This window comes from Nipponia nippon, unplaced genomic scaffold, assembly GCF_047370975.1.
Source record: "Nipponia nippon isolate SJK-2023a ecotype South Korea unplaced genomic scaffold, ASM4737097v1 scaffold_12, whole genome shotgun sequence".
NCBI classification, from domain to species: Eukaryota; Metazoa; Chordata; class Aves; order Pelecaniformes; family Threskiornithidae; genus Nipponia; species Nipponia nippon.
The window spans coordinates 24,264,560-24,286,008 of NW_028262313.1; the positions used below are offsets into that span (position 1 = coordinate 24,264,560).

The window sequence follows — 21,449 nt, forward strand, 5'->3', positions numbered from 1 at the left end:
CCTTTAAAGGCGCCCGGTGATGTCACGTGGCCGCGCGCCGCGCTCCCGCGGGAGCACAACAAGAGTCACGCTCGCAGCCGCGGGGCGGGGCGGGCGAGGGGGCGGGGCCAGGCGGCACCCACCAATGAGCGGGCTCTCCGCGCCGCAGGCACCGCCCCGCGCGGCGTCACGGCCGCCGTTGGGCGCCCCGCCCTCCCCGGCCCGTTGCGGAGAGCGCGGCCCGGCCCGGCCCGAGGATGCGGGAAGGGTCGGCGCTGCCCGGCGGCCCCGGCGCCGCCCCGGTGCCCGGCTTCCTGGCCAAGCTCTGGGCGCTGGTGGAGGACCCGCAGAGCGACGACGTCATCTGCTGGAGCAGGGTGAGGGCGGCCCGCGGGGCCCTGGCCCTGGCCCTGGCCCGGCCGGCGCCGCCGCCCGCGCGGCGGGGAGCGGGGGCCGGCACCGAGCGGGCGGCGGGGCCGCGGCGGGGGCGCTGGGCGTCCCGGGGGGGCGGGTGGCGGGGCCCCGAGGGCGGGGCGGGGGGCGGCGGCCCCGCTGCGGGGAGCGGGGGCTGGGGCGGCGGCCGGGGAGGGCCCCTCGCCTCCCCCGGGGAAGCCGGCGGGCCGCGGCCGCCCCCGGGCGGGTGTTGGCGCGCGTGGTGGGCGCGGGGGTAGCGGCGTGGCCCGGCGCTGCGGCGGGGAGGGCGCGGGGCCGCCTGCGCCGTCAGCGGGAGCACGCGCGGCAGCCCCGAGCGCCCCGGCGTTGCGCAGCCCTGGGTTTCGCCTCAGACTGCGCGTAACTGGCTCGAAGCGGTGACGCTCGCTGGGAAACCCGCGTTACGAAGTAATTACCTTTTCCCTTTCCCTTCCCGAGGGGAGCAAGATCGGCCTTGTCCCGCCCGCCTGCAGGCCTGGGGCGTTACGGACGCACGCAGGCTCGTAAGCCATCTGACACAAGCACGGCGTTTATTTTTGCCCCCCTGTCATTTTTAAATCCGTAAGATTTTCTCCACTTCTTTCAGAGGTTTGCCCTTTACAAAGGCGAAGATGGAGAGAAACCTAATTTTTTTTGTTCTCTTTGTGAACCGCATAAAAAACGACACGCAGACCTGCCCGCTTTCAGGAAGTTTGAGCTTGAGAATGTGACGAATGTGAAACTGCCCGTGCCACAGTTACCCTTCTCCACCGCTGGGTTGGGTTGTCTGAACTTTTAGTAACTCTGCAATGTTACTTGGTTATTTTTAGTGGTGACACAGTGCACACAATGGAAGAATCTCGTCAGGAGCTGGGCAAGCTCTGGTCGAGGGAGATAAAAGCCCTCTAGTGGCACGAATTCCTGTGCGCTTGAGCAATATCGAACGTTTCCTGTGGACAAAGAGAGCCCCAGATACCTGGGGTTTTGGAACGATTTTTCTTTGGGTTAAGAGCAAAACCTCAGGGCTTTAAAAAAAATCCCCCACTCAATAGATGTGTCCCGTCTTTTTGGATTCAGACTTTTTAGTACAGCCCCAAATGCTCAGAAGTGCTCGCACAGACAGTTCCCCTTGCTAGGTGTTCTGCCTTCCCCGTTGCAGGAACTCTCTCTGGTGATTTGTGGTCTTGGCTTATGAGCAACACCTTAGAAAAATTGTGCTTGTTCTTGAACTGTTACTTCTGCTTGTTTCCTAGAATGGTGAGAACTTTTGCATTCTGGATGAGCAGAGGTTTGCCAAGGAGCTACTCCCCAAGTACTTCAAACACAACAATATCTCCAGCTTCATACGACAGCTTAACATGTGTAAGCATCAGCTCTTCTCATGTATTCTTTCTGCCGAGTCCGTTGCTACTTGACGTCAGTTTGAATTTCTTTAAACAAACCAATTGACTTGGCAGGTGTTTCGTCCCTGAAAACCTGAATTCTGCTCTTGAGTTTGCTTTGCAAAAGAGAAGAATAACAGTAGAGCTCGGCTTAGTCTTTGTTTTCTGTCTTTCAGCTCTGAGTCCTTTTAAGCAACAACCGTAAAAATATTGTTTGGTACCTAAAGCTGGGGTAGAGTTCACGGGGCTCCAGTGGCAGCGTTAATAGCAATGGTAACAGCAAACTCATGTGTCCCTAGAGGAACAAAGGCCCTATCTACACTATGCATCTAGTATATGAAAAAAATTGCCTAGATCATGCCGCTGCCTGCGTTGCTGTGTTGAAACAAGATTAGTCACGCCGGTGGATTGAGCTGGACTAAGTTTCTCATGTTCTCTGTGCTCAACTTGTGAGCATCACGTACCATCCATTGTATAACAGATGTACAACTTGTACCGGCAAAGAAGCTGGAGTGAGGTGGTAATTCAAAGATACGGCACGATGTGTGGGGCTGCAACACAGCAGAAACAGTTGTTTTGCAGCAGATAGCTTATGGGCTGAGGGAAGGTACAAACTACACAGAAGATGGCCGCCTTATTTAGAATTTCCTTTCGGAGTAAGGGGGAGGAACTCTGTCCTTGCCCGGTAGATTGGCCTGGTCTCTCTAGCTGATGCCTATTTACATTTTGTCAGACAGGAGAGAGAAAACGTACGCTTAGCCTGTTGACACAGGGTGGGTGCTGCTGTTTGTGTCAAGTGTTGAGACTCCTTCACTTGAGTGTCAAAGGACAATGCAGACAAACGAATGTCGGTTGCTTTGTAGCAAGGGTGAATGCTAAAATGCAAATATTCCTATAAAGATATGCAATGTGATGGCAGCCTCCTTTTCCTGCTGGACCTATCCCAGCTTTGAGTAAAGTTTTCTAATGACAGCGCTGTTGGGGCGCAGTGAAACTGGAATACATTAACGATGTTAAAAACCTGAACGAGGAGAGATATGGATTGGTCCGTCAACTGTATTTTGCGTCTACCCTGTGGTACTTCAAGCAGCGATGGAAGTAGAGCTGGCAAATAGAGCTGGCAATGTCTTATTTCATGCAGGCAGTCTGGTGTGAAGGAAGTACTCTGCGTGCACGTGTCTGCACAGGCTGAGAACTAATTTCTCTTCCTTGCTTAATTCTGTCGGCCCTGGTGGTACATGACAGCATTTGTTTTGATATGTAGCTGCCTGGCATTATAGGCATGCAAGGGAAGGTGCGCTGCTCCGCTGCTTCCACTGGGACAAGATTTTATTCAAGATGTCCTTATAAATCTCGTTTCTAACTAACTTCTCTGATTATTTGGACATCACTGTCTTGCTTGCGGACCCTAGCTGGCCTCTGCCACGTGTGCTGTTTGTACAGCCTGCCAGGCCATTTGATGGTATTGTGTGTTCTCTAGCTGTGAAGCTCAGAGCAGTCAAACCGTTGAGCACTGAGCAAGAAAAGCTGCTTTGGCTGGTTTTCGTAGTTTCTGCTCCCAGTAACTGTAGTGCTGTAGGTATTTCAGTAGCCTTGGGATTTTCTTTAGCTATGTGTTGTAACAGTCAGCTTTGCACTGAAAGAAATGACTTCGTTAATACCTCTCCACAGATGGTTTCAGGAAGGTGATTGCTCTGGAGAATGGCATGATTACAGCAGAGAAGAGCTCAGTCATTGAGTTCCAGCACCCTTTCTTCAAGCAAGGGAAGGCACATTTACTGGAAAACATCAAGCGCAAGGTACAGTCTAAGCATGTATTTACTTTGTTATGAAAAGTAGCTTATCAAGAGCATGTCTGGGGGTTTCAAACACTTTACAGCCAACAAATTCCATGGAAACCGAGGCTGTGCATCATGATGCAAGCCTTTGTAACTCCCTTCTCAATGCTTGGCTTGGCCTCCTCATGCCAGCCCTTAGACAAAATACAGCCTGCTGTTGTTTAGCAGTGCACTGGAGTAGGACCACATTCCTCATAGCTGTCAAACTGGAGCCCTTTTTCCACAGAGAGTTCATATACATGATTACAGCTTACCGTGGTATTCAGTTGTGCCAGCATAGCAGAGTCGGAAAGTGTCACAAAGTGAAAGAAGTAAAAGAAAATACATTCCCATTTGGTGCTCATTGAAAATTAGCAAGGGCATCAGTAATCAGTTCATGTGGGTGAGTTTGCATAAATTACACCGTTCCTCCAAAACTATGTTACCACAAAGCTACGTCTTTATTAGCGCTTTCCAGTTTTCTTTTGTACATTCAGGCCTTGTCTGACCTGTTTCTGCACAGATATTTATCCTCTATTGGCACATTACAGCCCATAATATCCTGGCTGCTGGGGAAAGAGAGTATCATGATACATCATGTTGACATTTGAACTGCAGAATCTTTTCTTTAGAACATCGCACTGTGGTAGCTACATTGCCCAAGTTAATAAAAGCACAGGGTAGGCTTGAGAGTCACAATTGTGTTTTGATTGATTCTTCACTGAGCTGTCTCTGCTCAGAATCACAATTGATTAAATATTCTTGTACAGTTGCTGCTCTGACTCAGGCCTGTGCTCTTCCCAGATGCTGTAATCGCTAGCTTGTCTTGGCTTGCACACCGTGCTTTCTGGTATTTTGGGGCAGTCATCTGATGATGTTATGTACGGCACCATGTATCCCAGGAGCGTTGCACTGGGTGGAGTATTCTAGATGGAAAGACAAAGGCTCTAGTTAGTGCCAAGGACATTCATAGGAAACTATTGAATAGGTTGGTGAAACACTTCTTTGTGGCACAGGAAATATTGGTGATTTTTTGCAAAACGTCCATTAGTTTTTCCTGCTCTTTTACTGTCTAGAATGGAGTCGTGTTTCAGTACTTGCTATAAAGGATTGTATTTCAGTACTTGCTTGGATTTCAAGCCTCTACCAGGAATGCAAGCTTGAATGCAGGACCTCCTTTATTTACTCCCTTTTAGCGTTAGCTCTGCTGGTGTGCTTCAGTCTTGACACCCTGATCATCTAGGTGGAGACCGAAGAGAGCACTTCCTTGCACTTGGGCAGAACGTTTTAGTTTGGCCCTTTTTTTTTTTTTTTTTAGAGGCAGGCTGACTGCATTTGAAATTCCCACCTGCTCTCTGCATCTTTTGGGTGTCTTCCCCATGGAGAGGTGGTATGCTGAAGAGAAATCACATGGCCATGAATTTCATTCGGGATACAGCTCGTGTACCTTAGCACAAGGTGTTACCCGCAACGAAGAGCGAAGCATCTAAAAACGTAGACAGCAAGGAGAATGAATGATTCATTCATTGAATGAATTCAATTCAATTCATTGAATGAATTCAATTCCATTCATTCAATGGCCTGAGAATGTCAGGCCATTCAGTCCATCGTTCATAACACTGGGTTATGTTAAGAAAGTAGTTAGTTATGTTCATGGAGTGATTACCTAACAATTATGTTCCGTGTCATCGTGAAGTGATGGGATGTTATTTTATAACACCCTAGGTCCATTTCTGACCATCCCATTCTCCTTTGGGAAAAAAGGGATCTGTGAGCCCATCTGCACTTCAGCAGGTTAATCCCAGGTGCTTTCACCTCCCTCTTGGAATTCAGTAGAAATCATAGCATTCTGCAGGTTGGAAGGGACATCCCGTGGTTATCTGGTGCAACTCCATTTGGTTCAATTATGGTCAGTATTTGGCTAAATGATTTTTCAAATCATGCCCACAAAACCTCGACATGTCATTCAGACCTGTCATGCACCAGGCCTCTCTTTTTCAAAATCCTGGATTGTACGTTAGCCATCAGTGCCACCACCACAGAGAGAGTTGCCAAAGGAATTGGAAAACTTTGAATGTGGAAGTGTGGGGAGGAGAGAGTGAGCTTTTTGCTTTCTTGATGACTCTTCCACCATCCTTTGAAGAGGTGGCATTCATGGATTCTGCTGTGGGCAGAAGAGCAGTTTGGACTCTGACTTTCCAGAGACAAGTTTCCACAATTTTGGAATGTCACTGAGCAGAGAGATAATAGAGGAAACACCAATATGGGAATCTGCAATTCAGATAGTGTGGGACAAGTTTTCAAATCGAGTAGGATGCATCTAATTAGGTGCCTTCCCACACCCCCCGCCTCCCCCCAACAACTTAATGGAAATTTGTTACTCCTGTGCTGGCAGATTTACCCACACCTAAAAGGAATATGATCATCTTGTTCTTACTCCACTAACAAGTCTGTCTTGGTTTTGGTTGGTGTCTTACCCTTTGACACTAGAGGGCAAGCTGTCACCAGGCCTGCCAGAGAGAAGCCCCTAGGGAAGGCCATTTTCAATCGGTGGTAGGTTTTTATCCTGAATTACAATGGTGAATCTACTGTCTACACATACAAAGTGCTAATCTCTTATTGTCATTGACATCTTGGGGTTTTTTCATACAGTGTAGACTGTCCTAAGGACTGTCATCTATAGCAATTGCCGTGTTTTGTGATATATAAGAATTATAGTGTTACCTAATCTTTTAATGGAGTTTGTACCTGTTCTTCTACAGACTAACTCCACTGTTCCTGTAGAAAGGAGTATGCAAGGCACTGTTCCTAGTAAAGCACGTGTAACCTGGTCCTATTTCAGGTATCTGCAGTAAGAACTGAGGATCTCAAGGTCTGTACGGAGGATTTGCACAAAGTACTCTCTGAAGTCCAGGAGATGAGAGAGCAGCAGAACAACATGGATGTCAGACTGGCTAACATGAAGAGGTAGACTCCGTCTGTTTCAGAGGCACTTGTACATTGAACGTTGCTTATATCTAATGGAGCTTGACTCTAAATGTGGGTTTCATTTGAACTGGAAACAGGTGAAGCTATATTTTTTTTCTAAGAGTCCCCATTCCACCCCACATGACATTCTGAATCTTGTTTGGTTTTATAATTCAGTTACAGACCAGAGGTTAAGACTGGGAGTTTGTTGACTATCTTGAGATTTGATTTTGGTTGCCATCACCTGTGGTAGTGTTTTAGGCCAATCAAAGCATTTCCTTTTCTAAGCACAAAACAGGGTTAGATGCAGTGAGGGAGAATGAGTCTTCGGTTTTCTTTCTAATGGGAAGTGGACTTTGCACGTCCTCATCTCTGTTCCCTCAGATCCTTTTTGTGTAGGCACTGGTAATTCATTCAGATCATTGGTGTGCAAGCACGTATCAACCAATGTTCAGGAGATACCTTCACTCCACTCCCTCTGTTCCTTTAAAAAAATCCCAACGAAACAAACAAAAGACACCCTCGAACACAAACTTTGAAACTGCTCTGAGGTGGTCTGTGTTACACGCAGCCTGTTTCCAAACATCGTCTTTATTCTAAGGCTTTGAGGCTTTGAAAGAACACCTCAGATCAAGATTATCGGTGGACCAGCAGAGGATGAGAATGTCCTTATTAGTGAGTGTTTGGTCCTGCCTGATGGAAAATGGAGTTAATTTAACCCAGAGTTTATCCTAGTGGATCAGATTAAATGATTGTTAGTTATCCACAGAGGGAATGTTGCCATTGGTCCTGCAAGGTACTGTGAAAGTTTGAAAGCTGTAAAACTAAAGCATATAAAGTAAACTCTGTTCATCCTCTGTCTTCTAATTTATTCTGCATTGCAGAGAAAATAAGGCCCTGTGGAAAGAAGTGGCAGTTCTAAGGCAGAAGCACAGTCAACAACAGAAGCTGCTGTCTAAGGTACCATTGCAGCATCTTCAGTGCTACCATCCTTATTCCTGCCTCTGTGATACCTGATGGCATTCTTTGCTTATGTAGAATGACCAATGACACAGAGCTGAACAGGCTATATTAATACAGCATAAAGAAAATGTTCACAGTTCCTGAGTGTCCCAGAAGTAGCACAGCAAAGAATCACGAGGAAAATAGTAAGGAAAAGTCGTAGTAAAAGGGATTTCATTGTGTGTGAAATCTCAGTGAATCTTATTTGGAGAGAAATCAGTAAATCGAGCTGACCTGGGGTAAACCTGGGGCTGGAGGCAGTGCATGGTAACAGGAGCCTAAAACAAGAGATTGCAGGCACATGGAATGGAGTCTGTGAAAGATCTTGGACCAAGACAGACCTAGACCACTCAAGAAGTCAACTCGGAACCCAGAAACTATGGGAGCTTCTGCACTGGAACACATTTTCTCTGGTTTATCCCTTAGCTGTTTCTGGTCTGGAATCCTCTAGTGACTTGTGATGTTATTACATTTGAAAAACAAAACAAAACCGTGCAAGGGGGATAACTTTTCAATGGCCTTTGTAACTGTCATTTTGTTTTTTAAGACATGAACACAACTGGATTTTTAATTTACCTATTACTTTCAATCACATAACTACATAATTTTGTAGTAAAATCTGAATTAATACTTTAACGTTAGGATTGCTATGCTGACCACTTGATTTTGGTTTTTTGTTTTTCCTTTTTAGATTCTTCAATTTATACTAAGTTTGATGCGAGGAAATTATATTGTTGGGGTCAAAAGGAAAAGGTAATTACTGGATAGGTCACAAATCAGCGTCAGATGTCAATTATAGGGATAAATCAGCTTCTAGAAGCAAGATGCTTTTCTTAAAGTGTATGAAGAATATTTTTATCACTTGTATATTCAAACTGGAGAAAGCCGATGGGAGTTGAATAAAGCATGAAATAAAGATTCCCTCCTCTTTATCACTAAAAAAATGTGTGGGAAGAGAACATACTATACATTTTAAATTTTGAAGAGTACAGTTGTCAGAAATGGTAACTCTTCCAAGATGTGCAAACGTGACTGACTTATCCAAAACAAAAAGCGTGTTTAGAATGCAACCTGCCCGCAGTACACTGACTAAAAAACATTTCCAAAAGCCGGTTTTCTTAGAAGTGGAAGAATGATTGTTCTTCCATTACTGCACGTATTTGGCATTGCTACAGCTTTTTACTGCGGAACTGTGTACTGAAGCTGTATTTTGTCTCAGGTCTCTAACGGATGCTGCAGGTGCTTCACCTTCCAAATACAGTCGTCAGTATGTTCGCATACCTGTGGAGAGCGGCCAAGCGGTAAGTCTTCCCAGGGAAAGAGGCAAGGGGTTGGACAGGATGAAGTACAGTGATCTCAAACTCTTCCTTATAGCTATTAATACCCTAATCTTATAATCAAATGCACTCCATTTTGAAATGGGCAGCTTTAAAGCATTGCTCTGCCTGTAAAATCATGCAAGTCAGTACAACTAGTCAAAGATGAAACAGGAGAGAGAAGCTGCAAGAAGAATGGAGCTTCAACATCAACAAAAGTCAGACCTTTTGGTGTACTCAATCTGTTTGCTGTGTCCTGCAGATGGCTTTTTCTGAACATAACGCAGATGATGAGGATGGAAATGGTACAGGTCTCATCATTCGAGATATCACTGATACCCTGGAAAACGCCACCGATGGTCTCCTTGCTGTGGCACACACAAGTGGCAGAGCCAGGTACCAGTTCCAGATGGGGAAGCATTTATGCTTAGGTTGTTATGTTATTTTAAGTGATCCACATGAATTCTGGGAAACAGCCTCTCTGAATTTTTACTCTCTTTGTGCATGACAGGCCTGTTTGTAGGCTGTCTCTTCTACAGCATGTAGCGTTGGTCACGGTCAGCAAAGCTTTTTAAGGGCTCACGTCTCTTCAGGAGTGCCTGAAGGCCTAGCAAGCTGATTGGCACTTGAAGTTTAATTTGCTGAGGCTTTTCTGTCTGTTCAACAAATAAGCGCATGCTTAACTTTTCAACTGAACAGGGACCTGAATGCAGACAGAGGTTACTAATAAACAATCCAAAATGCACGTAGGTTACTAATAAACAAACCAAGATGTATAGTTTCATCTCCAGTTTCAGTCAGTACTACTCTCGCTAATATTATGCTAAGCATAACTGGGGGGAAGGCATTTTTTTTGTGTGGCATCAGATTCTTGTGAAAACCCCTTTAGTTGTTAACATCCGGAGTGAAATATGGACCAGTCTGGAATCTTTTCTTTCCAGAGACACAATGTTAGGAGTTTCTCTTCCGCCTGATTTCCATGTACTGTTTTGCTGCTTTTGACCTGGCAAAATGGGCTGTCTGTATGTATAAGAGATTCTTCAGCTGCCTTTAGGAAGGCACTTCTCTTCTTTTTCTAAAGACCAGTTGGTTGGTTGAACCCTTGACTGGCTTGACCTTATTAGGTACTAAGATTTGAGATACTCAACTTGAAATGAGTAGTAATACAGTTGATGAATTCTCCTGTGTGTTGTTTCTCTTTTTGGGTCCTGCTTTAGAGAGACACAGGCAGCTCTGGATCCCGGCTTACCTATTTGTCAAGTATCACAGCCAAATGAGTTAAACTGTGCAGAACCTATCCCACCAGTTCATATAAATGATGTCAGCAAATCCAGTGAAATAGGAAATGTTGCTGTGGAACTCCATGCTGCACAGCCTAATGCTCCAGAAGACCCCGTGTCAGTGATCGACTCCATCTTGAACGAGAACAACTCTGGAAACCAAAATGATCCTCTACTGGACAGGTATTAACTTGTTTCTCGCAACTGTTATGCTGTCGTCATCTTTTGGGATCTTGTCAAAGTTCTATCGGGTATGTTTAGCAGAACATAGTGAATTAGCATTTTAGATGTTGATGAACTGAATTTTCTGCTGCTTTGTTAGTCGGTCTTGAAAAAGACGAGTGTTAGCATCGTACACTAAAAGCAGGGCAAATTCATCTGTCACATTTCTGATAATGAGTGTGCCTGACTTCTGATGTGTCAGTCTGCGGGCTGTGAGGTCAGCCTGTCACATCAGCTCTTGTATCGGCAGCGGCTGGCACTGCCAAGTGCTGCCAAACAGCACATCACGGGTAGTGATTTTGGGAGGGCACCATGTGCCGCTTCGGTTCTGAGAACTGGATAGGGATTTGTATCGGCGGCAGTCTGATGTTGTTTCGCTGTTGCTTCCTTTCTTTGCCCCTCATTTTCGCAAAGGTTCGTTTCCCTCGTGCATTGTCAGATCAGACTCGCCCGGGATCAGAGTCATGCGGGCTGTGGTTTCGCACTCAGCACTCTGCTGCTAACGCAGTTCCCAGCTCTGCACTGGCCCCTGAGCTGTACCAGTGCAGTCATTTTTGTGGCTGCAGGGTGAGCGGGATCAGGGAACAAACTCCAGTCCTTTCTCCTGACAGCTCTTCTGCTGTGGTTAGCTTCAGGTAGGAAGGACTGAGATGATGTGTCACAGCACTCAGTGTAACCTGAAGGCCCTGTAATACCTGACCTCATTGGCACTGCAAAGCGTGGGGCAACGCCTCGGAGCGGTCTGTTGCTTGTAGCTGAGCGTTCCAGCATGGGAGGTAGCTGGCAGCACAGCGAGTTCAGTACTGGTGCCGTGCGTGCAGCTTCCGTTCCACTTCAGTCACTGTCCCTCGGATCCCACCCGCTGTCCTTGGAAATGTGTACCATTTGGCAACAACCTGATGTTTCAAAATAGGTAGTGTTTCTTCAGATCCAGATTATTTCCAGCCCCTTGCTTATCATTTATTGTCCCCAGGTGAAAGCCATCAGACCTTAGTTTAAGCAGATATTGGTATATAGGCTGGGATCTGAGAACATTCAAAAGACAGGAAAATGAAGGAGGAAGTAGGCATGGAAGGAGGAGCTGCTTTCTGATATGACAGCTATTATTGTACTTGCTGTTCAGATAGTCTTCCTTGTATCTGTCCTTCAAAGAGTTGGACCGTGAAAAGTGACACCGGAATGCGGTTTGGTTCATTTGGCCATAAGCTGTTCTGGATTGTGAGCAGCCTAGTCTGGCTCTCATCTTGCCCCCCAGCTGTAATAACTGCGAGGTTAGCAGATCACTCCTAAGAGCTTTTCCTGCCTCGTGGTGCAAAAGAAGGCCCTGCCTGCTGACGGTTTCTTACAGTACTATATAATTTTGTGTTTTTAGAGAAGAAATTCAGGATTTTCTTAATTGCATTGATGCCAGCCTTGAAGAGCTTCAAGCAATGTTATCTGGGAAGCAGTATAACTTTGGTTCTGAAGCTTTCAGCGATGTGAGTGTCTTTTCACTTTTTCTGATTTCTGAAAAATACTGATTAGGTTGCATTATGAAACGTTACTGTTTTATTCCATGTTGTAATGAGCAAGAGGGGGGAAAAGCGAATAGTTATGGGTGGAACGATACATAGTCATTCTAGGAGTCTAACAATGCACAAGGTAACCTTGGGAGCCTTTTTCAGTTCATATAGTATTTCTGTTATAGGTAACTCAAGGGAGAAAAAAAAAAGAAAAAAAAATTGAACTCTCTTCTCCTTCTCAAGCCTTTGTCACATATCATCGCATCCTGACTATGTGTTTGATTACGCAGTATGATCTGGAATGAAACTCAGCCATATACCTGGAATCACTGGGAAATACGGTGTCCTTTTCTCCTGTGGCCTCAGTCTCTGCCACAGGTTGACAGTACATTGCTGTAGGCCTGGGGGGAGCCACCTTCCCCGTGCGTCAGCGGATGGAGTGGTGTGCTGCATCCTGCTGTCCTTTCAGGAGCTCCCTGAAGTTCCGTTTTAAGAACCTTATTATGTGACATATGGTCTGTTTTTATTTTCAGACATTTAATCCTGAGCTGCCTGCCCTGGATATGAGCTTGATGGAAACTTCCCCTGGTATGGAAAATGTAAGAGTAAGAGTTGCTTCTATGATGGGGGGGTTAATACGACGTTGAGAGCTAAATTTTGACTGATGCAGTTTGAGGGTAGGGACTGGATTGATAGCACAGGATGAAACTGCCGTTTTATCTAGTCCTGCTGACTTAATGTTTTCAGTTATCACTGTCGGCGTATATGAATTTCAAGTCTTACGTTCCTAGCTGCAGTAATACACTCAGTGGACTGACTTAAACTGTCGCGTTGCTTTGAGTGACATGGTCTTTGCTTTCTGAATACACCTGAGAGCATAAGGAAGAGGGAAAGAAACTGGTGTCTGTTGACTCAGCTGTCTGTATTGAGGAATTTCTTTCTTCCTATCTATTACTTCTGTGCCTTCTGTTTAGAATGAGGAAGGTAGAAAATCATGTCTTTTTTTTGGTCTAAGTGTGTGAGAACAGTTTCTTGGCTTGTTTCTCCTAGCCTCAGGGATTCCCATGATGTCTTTTAGCCAAGTAATAACTAGGTCTGGGGTTATAGTTCAGATGAGACTGTCTGTCTGAAGACTGAAGGAAAAGTACTAAATGAAAAATACAATGTAATATATTGTATTTATTCTGAACGTGGCTGTATGGAATTTCCTCAGAGGATATAAAAAAGTTCAGTGCAAATTTACTTCTCTTGGTCCAGTTCCTAAAATTGACTCATGTTCAAAAACAAACAAACAAGCAAAAAAAACCCCAACCTTGCAAGTGTCATTTTGTAGTCCTGAAATAATATTTAAACTAGGACTTCCCAGTCATAAGAGCTTAGACCACAACTGAGGTAAAATGCAGCTGCATTCAAGCAGTGTTTGCAAAATTTAATTGTATTGATGAAACCATATTTAACAGTGTTATTCCAACAAGACAGACTATAATAAAGCTTCTGGTTTGGAAGGTAAAACAAATTATTTTTTTAGTCAGAAGCTTGTTCGGCTTTAGTAAGGTAAGTTTGTATTTCACTGTGCTTTCTTCTGAGAGCTCCCCTTTGCTGGCCCTCGTGCAGCAGTGGGCTCATTGGTCACCTGGTTCATTTCTCTTCCCTCCTCCTTTCACCTTTAATTTTGTTAACCTCTCAGCAAAGACTTGGACTTTGTTGTTGTTGTTGTTAAGCCTTCTGTCTCGCTCTCTGTCCATTTTGCTTCAGATCGCAAACTTGGCAGAGAGCACTGAAGATCTGGGAGCGAGTGAGAGAGAAACAGCAGGAAGCAAAGGTGGGCAGGAAGGAACGCTGGGAGCTGTGACAGCTCCAGACTCTTCCAAAACTGTGTGTTGAAATGGAATTTTTGTAGCCTGTAATATGGTTTATCTCCTTCTTTGGTCTGGGCTTAAGATTTTTGTGAAGACTGGAATGTTTCACTGATCCTGATGAAGCTGTGCCTCAATCTTACGAGCCCCCATCCTGTGCCCCATGCTGGTGTTAACCATTTCCTCTTCCTTACACGTGACGGAGAGTCACAGTAGGGAGCAGAACTGCAAATGTCATTGTGGAACTATCTGCTAGACGGGCTGTGACCCCCACAAATGCAGTGCTACTCATTTCCCTACTTCAGCGCTGCCATTGCATGCTGCATGTATTGGGGGCTTGAAGTGTGCTTCAGATACTGAGCTTAGACACGGGAGCCTTAGCCCCCCTCCTGCAGCTGTGGATGTAGTCTGTCAGAGCTCAGCTGCGTGGTTTTCTTTAGTGAACCAAGTTTTGAAGCAGCCTCTCCAGTTTTCCTTGTCTTGAATAAGAGCCTTCACTTACGTGACACAGGAGCCTGGAGTTTAAACTGTTTGTTTCCCCTCAGATATGCAGCTGATACAGTACAGGGCCAATCCTCTGCTTTCCTTGTTTGAAGAACTACCTTCAAGTGAAGCCGCAGGGAAGACAGAGGATCCGAAAGACCTTCTGCTGCCCCCCTTGGAGGAGAAACCTGCTCTTCATCCTCCGTCAGGTAGTGAAACTGTCCTGCCACTAGCAGCTCCAGCAAGCCAGGCAGAGCCTCTGGATGCTCTGGGAATGGGTGATCCACCTCTCCTCTCAGAAGACGGGAATGGAGAGTATAAACTGTTTCCACTCTTGCTCCTCAGTCCTGTTGCTAACTTCATAGAGGAGGCCTCCGAGATAGAAACTTCTTGAACTCGCGTAACATCTGGAACTGGCTTAGCGATGTGAAATGGACAGCGAAGAAATGGATCGGCAAGAAGTCTGACCGCTCTCCTCGCCTGCTTCCTGGGCGTCGCGTTCTGTACAGGCAAAAGAAAGGTCTCTTTCTACAAGCAAAGGGCACATCTGGAAAAACTGAAAACAAGCTCAAAACAAGAGCTGGTGGGAGTGAAGGCACTGGGCGGAGGGGAAGAGCAACCTCCCTGTAAACATACCGCAACGTATTCTGTCACTTTTTATCCGATATCCTTATTGCAAAAGGAAATCTGTTTGTATCCTGTTTGTAAAGTTTGGCTGGGTTTTTTGTTGGCTTTTTTTTATTAGGTGGATAGTAATGTGGTGTGTAATATTTTAAACATGGATTTTACTCTTTCTGAGAGCCTGTTTTAATGGGTGGCTTGTATACTGTTTGGAATTAAGATTTTTTTTATTATTTTGTTTTTAATTTGAGATTTCTTTTTTGATAGTTTGTGGCTACAACTGTTTGCATCTGCTTAGATCACTTTCGTACTCCTAGATTTGCTCCTAGGTACAGGGAACATTTTTCCTATGGAAAATTACATTTTAACTGTGGAATATTACTTTTTAACATGCTAACACACATCCATTGCCATGGATTGTAGGTGTTGTGGTAGGAAGTGCTTGCCACCCTGCGTAATGCTGATTTCTCATGCACATTGCATGGCAGTTCTTCTAGGGTAACTTGCACCTAGCTCACAGGTTATGCGTCCTCAGAAATTTTGAGTAGAACTGATTCATGCCTAGCAAAGTCCAGCAGCTGCCCTTAAAATGGGGGGAGGAGCCGTGGGGTGACTTGCATTGAGGTAGGACATCACATTCAGATTTCTCGTCTGCTTGCAGCAGCTACTTGTTTACTTGACCATGTATGAGCACTGGACTTCTTCCTGCGTTTTCTGCTTGTGGAGTCTTAAAGCTAAATTAACTAGATGCGTTTGAGTCCTTTGACAGAAAATTACAAAAACTAGTGTCTGCTTAATCAAAAAATCTTTCCCCAAAATTCCTTTCTACAGTGTTTCCTAACTTCTTTGAGCAGCTGTAACACAGACGTCAGCCCCTGGTGTCAGTGGCATAGCAAGTTCTCCTCCGCTGACACCAAGTTTGTAACAGCCTACCACCAGCCCACACAACCCTGGAATTTGCTGTAGTGATACAAACTGTCGGGGCGAGAAGAGGCCTGGAGGCAGGTAGAAAACCCGTTGTATAATATCGCATGATGTTTCCTACCAGCACAATTACTTGAACATTTTTTCACTTTTAGGAATTCAGGCTACCTACGGGGTTTGTTCTCTCCGAAGTTTCTGAACTAATAAGTTTTGAGATCTTTTATATTCAAGAATCCTAGTTAATCTGATATTCTAAAGCCTACTAGATAATGCACATCATCTATGCTGGCCTCGCTTAACTGGATTTGTGCTTCATTGTCAAATCTTTTGAGTTGCAGAGGAGGATCTTGCTCCTGGGTGTGTGTATATGTGTAATGCCTCCACAGTGTCATTTTATTCCCGTGCTTCTGTAACTGTTCTTCACCTCGTGACCCTTCACGTTTGTATCTTTTGAATTGCCTTTTGTCAAGTTGTCCTATTCTCGCCTTTTCTAGTCTTTCTTTTGCTTACTTCTTGAGACAAAGGGCTGAATAGTCTCAAGTTTTCGTGAGCTAAAGGGAGAGGGGGGAATGAGTGAATTGCCTATCTGTCTTGGGTTCTGCTTTTATTTCGTTTCTTCCCAAAGGCCTCAATTTTGCCAAGAGTGAAACACCGATAAAGAGACTTTCCTGTGCTGTTTTGACAGCACAGTGCGGACAGCACAGTCCTTGGAGAGGCTGATCTTCTGTAACTCTGACTTCCCGGACAGGTTAGGCTGCAGTGTAGTTCCTGTTACGGATCACTCTCATGTTCTTCCATCATGGAGTCCTCTGATCTCAGTGCATCTCGCCATCAGACATTTGAGCTGATTGCATAATAGGTTTTTTTTTAATACATGTTCTCTCTTAAGAAGTTAAGAAACCAAGGCTTAAGAAAACTGCAAATAAAAACTTGTGCATCTGTGTCTGGTTTATGTACTGGTCTAGGAAAAGTGTGTGTTTGTGCAAGTTTCCTAAGAACGATTGCGATGGAAAGGGGAAGGCTGAATAGCAAGAGAAACCCACATGCTAAAGTAATTAAACTCAAGAATTGCAAAACCATTTCGGTGTTTCTTGTGCGTTCGTTTTGTGTGTGTTCTTGGGTGTGCCAATACTTCCCAAACCTGCTTACCGAATTGTCTAGAAAGGAGAGCTTTAATGCTCTCCGGGGGATCTCATTATGCAGGTTAAGTTATCCTGGCACCCGTTTTCAGAGCTGTCGGCCTGAGAAAGAAGGAAGCTGAGGTTTATTATTAACCCATAGTCAACATGTCATGGAATCAAAGCTTGTGGGAATGGGAGTGAACACCACTGACAGTGTGGGGCCAGGTTGGCTTTGGGTATTTATTCATTGCCTGTATGCAGGTAGCTCGCTGGGAGCCAGCCCTCGCATCCAGGCACCGAGGGGACCTGATGGTTTTTCATAGGTGGTGATGTGAAAGCTCAGAGTACTGTGTTGGGTGCGAGCGAGAAATGGACTTGTGGCGGGAAGCTCCCCAGTTGACAACCGCAAGTGGTGATGGATTGTGAACTGTAAAATGGCAGCTTCAGGAACCTGTTGGACAAACAGCTGCTGTTGTGACGATCACCACCATGCCCCAAGCTCGGCGAAACAAATGCTGCTGCTTTCAAAGGAGCGAGTATCCTTCAATGCTCATATATTACTCAGAGGAACAGAGGTATCCTGTGAGTAATATAGGAGGTCGGTGTAAACACAAATCAAACTGAAGTGCATCCATGGGACGTGAAAGGCAGAGTAGGATGAAAGAAGGACGAAAACCATTAGGACAAATTAATGGAAAACTCGGGATACTCTCAGCTGCACTGCCAGGGCGTAGGAACCATCTGTCCCCTCTAGTAACCTGGAGCAGGCAACGGGCTCTGTGCGAAGTCCTGGAGGGTGAAGTGGCGTTAAGTTGGTAAGAGTCCAGCAGTCGGGGGGATACTCAGTTCCTCTGTTACCTGTTGAAAAAAAAGATCAACAAGAGCCTTTCATTAGTAGTTGTCTTTGTTCCCAGCGCTGGAGTATTTTCCTTCATAGGAGGCCCCGATATACTCACGCACCTTCCCCCTGCCTCCATTTCTCCATCTCCCTCTATCGTCTCTACAAGAAACAGACAAACTTTACGTTTTAGCTTAAATCGGCAGTTGGTATATTTACGCATAGACATGTACTATCGTCTCTTTCCTTGAAAAGGAAGGTGTTAGCACCTTAAGATCATGTATTGTATGGGGTTAACTTAGATTCACTAGACTACAGCTATTAAGCTTGGTTATCAGACAGGTCTGAGTATCTTCTAATACTTATCTATGCCTTCGTCCTTTAACATTACTTCTATTCTGATTTTTAGATATATTCTGTTACTTATGCGTTTGTTTAAAAAGAAAAAAACATTACTGAATCCAACAAGGCCTTGCCCTAGTTTCTCCCCTGTTTTTTTGCCAGTAAGTTCAAGCACGGTCTGCAGTTCTCCCTGGGTGTAATCTCACACAGAGACGGCGTGAAAGGTTGTCCCGGGTCCCTGCTGCTTGTTCATAGCTTGTAGTCCCACGCTGCAGAATCGCAGCCTCAGCCTCGTACCTGCTGCTACGACTGCGCTGCTGGCCCCGAGCGCTCGGCTCTTTCATCAGCTCTTGTTGCTGGGTCCCCACGCCAGCTCTTCCCGTATCTCGGTCTGTTGTAACCCTCTGTCCGGTCAAAACTTCCCAGCACTCTTTGGAAACCGTGTTAATAGCAGCCAACTACAATGTAAATTCTGCTGGGTTTTTTTTTTACCACCCTTCCCTTTTCCTTTCCTTTCCTTTTGGAGACAAGTTAATATTTCAGCTGGGATGGGACACGCAGACTACTCTTTCCCTGTTTGCCAGCTGACGGGCCGGCCACCCAGCCCAAAGACTGGGCGAGTGCCCCCGGGGCCAGCCGGGCACCCGCCCTGGCCTGGCCTCGCTCGCCGTTCCCAAAAAGCCATTTCTCGCCGGGGCTCTGCCAGCTACGCCAGATGCAGTGCACCAGCGCAAGTGTTCTTTACAGACTCCGGTAAGAAAGGCCCTCAGCTCCATACGGCGTTGATTAAAACAAAGTTTACTGGAGGTAACACAAGAAGGAAACAGGGAACAGCATAGATAATCTTAGCATCAGGCAGGCCTCTGATCTGGGCCTGGCACACTGTGCAGAGCCCGTGCCGAGGTTGACAGGCTCTGTGGGCTTCACAGTTTTTGTAGGATTTTCCTAGAAGTAAAGACCTCTATTCATCATTTCCACTGCCAAGAACAAGGATGTTTATATGAAAACGTGCTGCTCCGCTTCAAGAGAAGGACGAGGACGCGGTAGTGGCAGCGGCGCTGGGAGCGGCGGACAGGCGCCTCCGTTACAAGGAGCCGGCCGGGCCCGGCTGCAGCCGAGCGACAGCGGCGGCGCGGCCCAGGCCCGGCGGCCAAGGGCGTGCGCAGCACGGCAGGCCGCGGCAGAGCATCGCCAACCCCTGGGCGTACGACAGCCGCTGGTTGGGACCGCCACGCCGCCGCGACTGGATGTGTAACAAGCTTGTGTCACCCGTGACAACAGTTACTTCACTCTAATGCAAGCTTCCTTCCCCCTCCGGCATCGACGCGCACGACTGTTGCTCTTACTTCTCGGTTTTAGTGTCCCGTCTCTGCGGAAGGAAGGGTTGCTTTTCCTTGACTTCTGTGTGCTGAGAACTCACAGAACGCACCAGGTACGGCACGCACAGTGTGAGAAAGCGAGAAGCGCCCCTCATGTGCTCCTTTCACTGATGTTTCGCATACTGTTCCAGACCAGCCCTCCCCACGCAGACCGTGTCAGCCAAGCCATCAACTTTTTGTCTCATATTCCTGTGTGCTTGCTAACACAGAGCTTTCCAGAATACGAGAGAAACTTACTTTGGCCCGTCTCTCCTGGACTGTGTGATGCCACCTCACCCAGTCCGTGCTCAAAACGTTTTGCTGTCTCCTAAAAGAAGACTGCCGTTTTGAAAAGTAGTATCCGTGGTGTCACAGGTCCCCAAAGCAGAAGCAAGAGATTGCTACCGGGGTCATCTTAGCGTACAAGTCTCTGCACTTGCATCATATAAAGGACAAGAGATTTCTCCTGCCACTGTCCCCCCAACCAAAAAGGTAAATGTAAATATCAATATATAAATAAAAGTATAAATATATAAATATATACACATCTTTTTTTTGTCAAGCAGTTTGAGTTTTAGCTTCCCCGTTAGTAGGTACCCTGCTAGCGGTAGGTTCCCTTGCGACTTATTCCGAGTCAGTTTAGGCTTCTGCCCTCCTAGCCGGCCAGCCGTGTTCCCCAGAAGGAGCTTCATCGATTTGAACTCAACGTGTTCTTCTCTCCTCCTTGTTTGAACCGAGAGGTATGGGAACACCGCAACCCGCACAAGCTTTTCCTGCTTCTCCCCGTCCCAGTGGCTGCAGACTGGAGTTGCATCTCATGGAAAATTTCTGATGGAGGAATACAGGGCTACACGGGAGGAGCACGTGAAATCACGTCCCAAATCTCTTGAATCTCTGCTGAACCACCTTCTCAGCTTTATCAAGTAGGGTTTTTTCAGAAGCATTTAGACCTTAAGCTGGTTCGATGTCCTCTTTAATTACAGGTATAACTGCAAATATAGTAGATGGTAAGAAATCAGTCGAACAGATGATTCTCTAGGCTGAGACTGATAAAAAAACCACAAGGATATAGAGTTTTTCTAACAAATAAAGGCATGAAAATTGTGCATAGTAAAATCACCAGCTTCAGGGAAACAGAGATCAGAATGTTATAACCTGAAAAGAACCAAATTCAAACTCATACCAATATCATTGTCATAATTAGATCAACGTTAATAACAAGTAGTCAAAAAAACCCCCACACTTCTATACGCATGTATGCTTTTAAGCACCATTGTTTTGCAGAATGAACTATCAATGACTCTAAAATAAGAATATATGTAAAAGCAATCAATCACAATGCAAGCAAAGACCTCGAAAGAAAAGGAACACGATAACATCGGCGCTCCCAGGGCTGTATACACACATCTGCCGGGTTTAATGTTGAATTACGTAACAACCTAAGGAAGCTGCCCACAAATGACGCTCCTGCTGGAGCTGTCTCTAAGCCCTGTCTAAGACTATGGGAAATATTTTTTTCCTCACGTTGCCACTGCTTCAGAACCAGGTATGCAGCGTCCATCGGTCTGGTGCTGTACTGTGCTTCTAAAGACGCAAACATCGTCTCGCTGCCATTAAAGCAGGGTTGTACTTTAGAATATGGTCTAGGATTTTGTTGATTGCATTTAATTATTCTGGTTACTTGCGTTTGAGGACTGGGTGCTGAATTCGGATGTAACAACAGCAAAGTGCTCGTATCGATTTAGCTGAATACACTGAAGCAGAAGAGATTCCTGTCATTAGGGTGTAAGAAAAATTAAGAGCTGCAGAAGACAGAAAAAGACATGTAAAATCTCTTGAAGATAATGTTTCAGTAGAGAACAGATACTTCTAGATGCGTCGAGTGCTTAGTTACTTAATAATACAGATTAACTATAACTAATATTACCTTTAATTAATGATAACACATCTCATTACAGTTAAGAAGGCACGATTTCAAAGTCTCAAAGATTTTCTATTTTGATAAGTTCCTTTTTTTTCTCTCTAGGC

General features: G+C 45.7%; 1 protein-coding gene across 2 annotated transcripts; it reads left to right on the forward strand.

Moving 5' to 3' along the window:
- The first annotated feature begins 99 nt into the window (after positions 1–99).
- On the forward strand, positions 100–16,841 carry LOC104012831 (heat shock factor protein 3). 2 transcript variants are annotated; one of them, XM_087749260.1, is made up of 14 exons: positions 100–356; positions 1,644–1,752; positions 3,444–3,571; positions 6,432–6,556; positions 7,441–7,516; positions 8,250–8,311; positions 8,778–8,859; positions 9,137–9,270; positions 10,092–10,337; positions 11,749–11,854; positions 12,412–12,477; positions 13,634–13,700; positions 14,280–14,426; positions 14,563–16,841. In XM_087749260.1, exons 1-14 carry the CDS (start codon positions 237–239, stop codon positions 14,580–14,582), a joined length of 1,488 nt encoding a protein of 495 aa, XP_087605386.1. In that variant the 5' UTR covers positions 100–236; the 3' UTR covers positions 14,583–16,841. The 2 variants fall into 2 exon arrangements, with proteins under 2 accessions (XP_087605386.1, XP_087605385.1); XM_087749259.1 differs by having other exon boundaries at positions 104–356; positions 14,280–16,841.
- Positions 16,842–21,449: the final 4,608 nt, after the last annotated feature.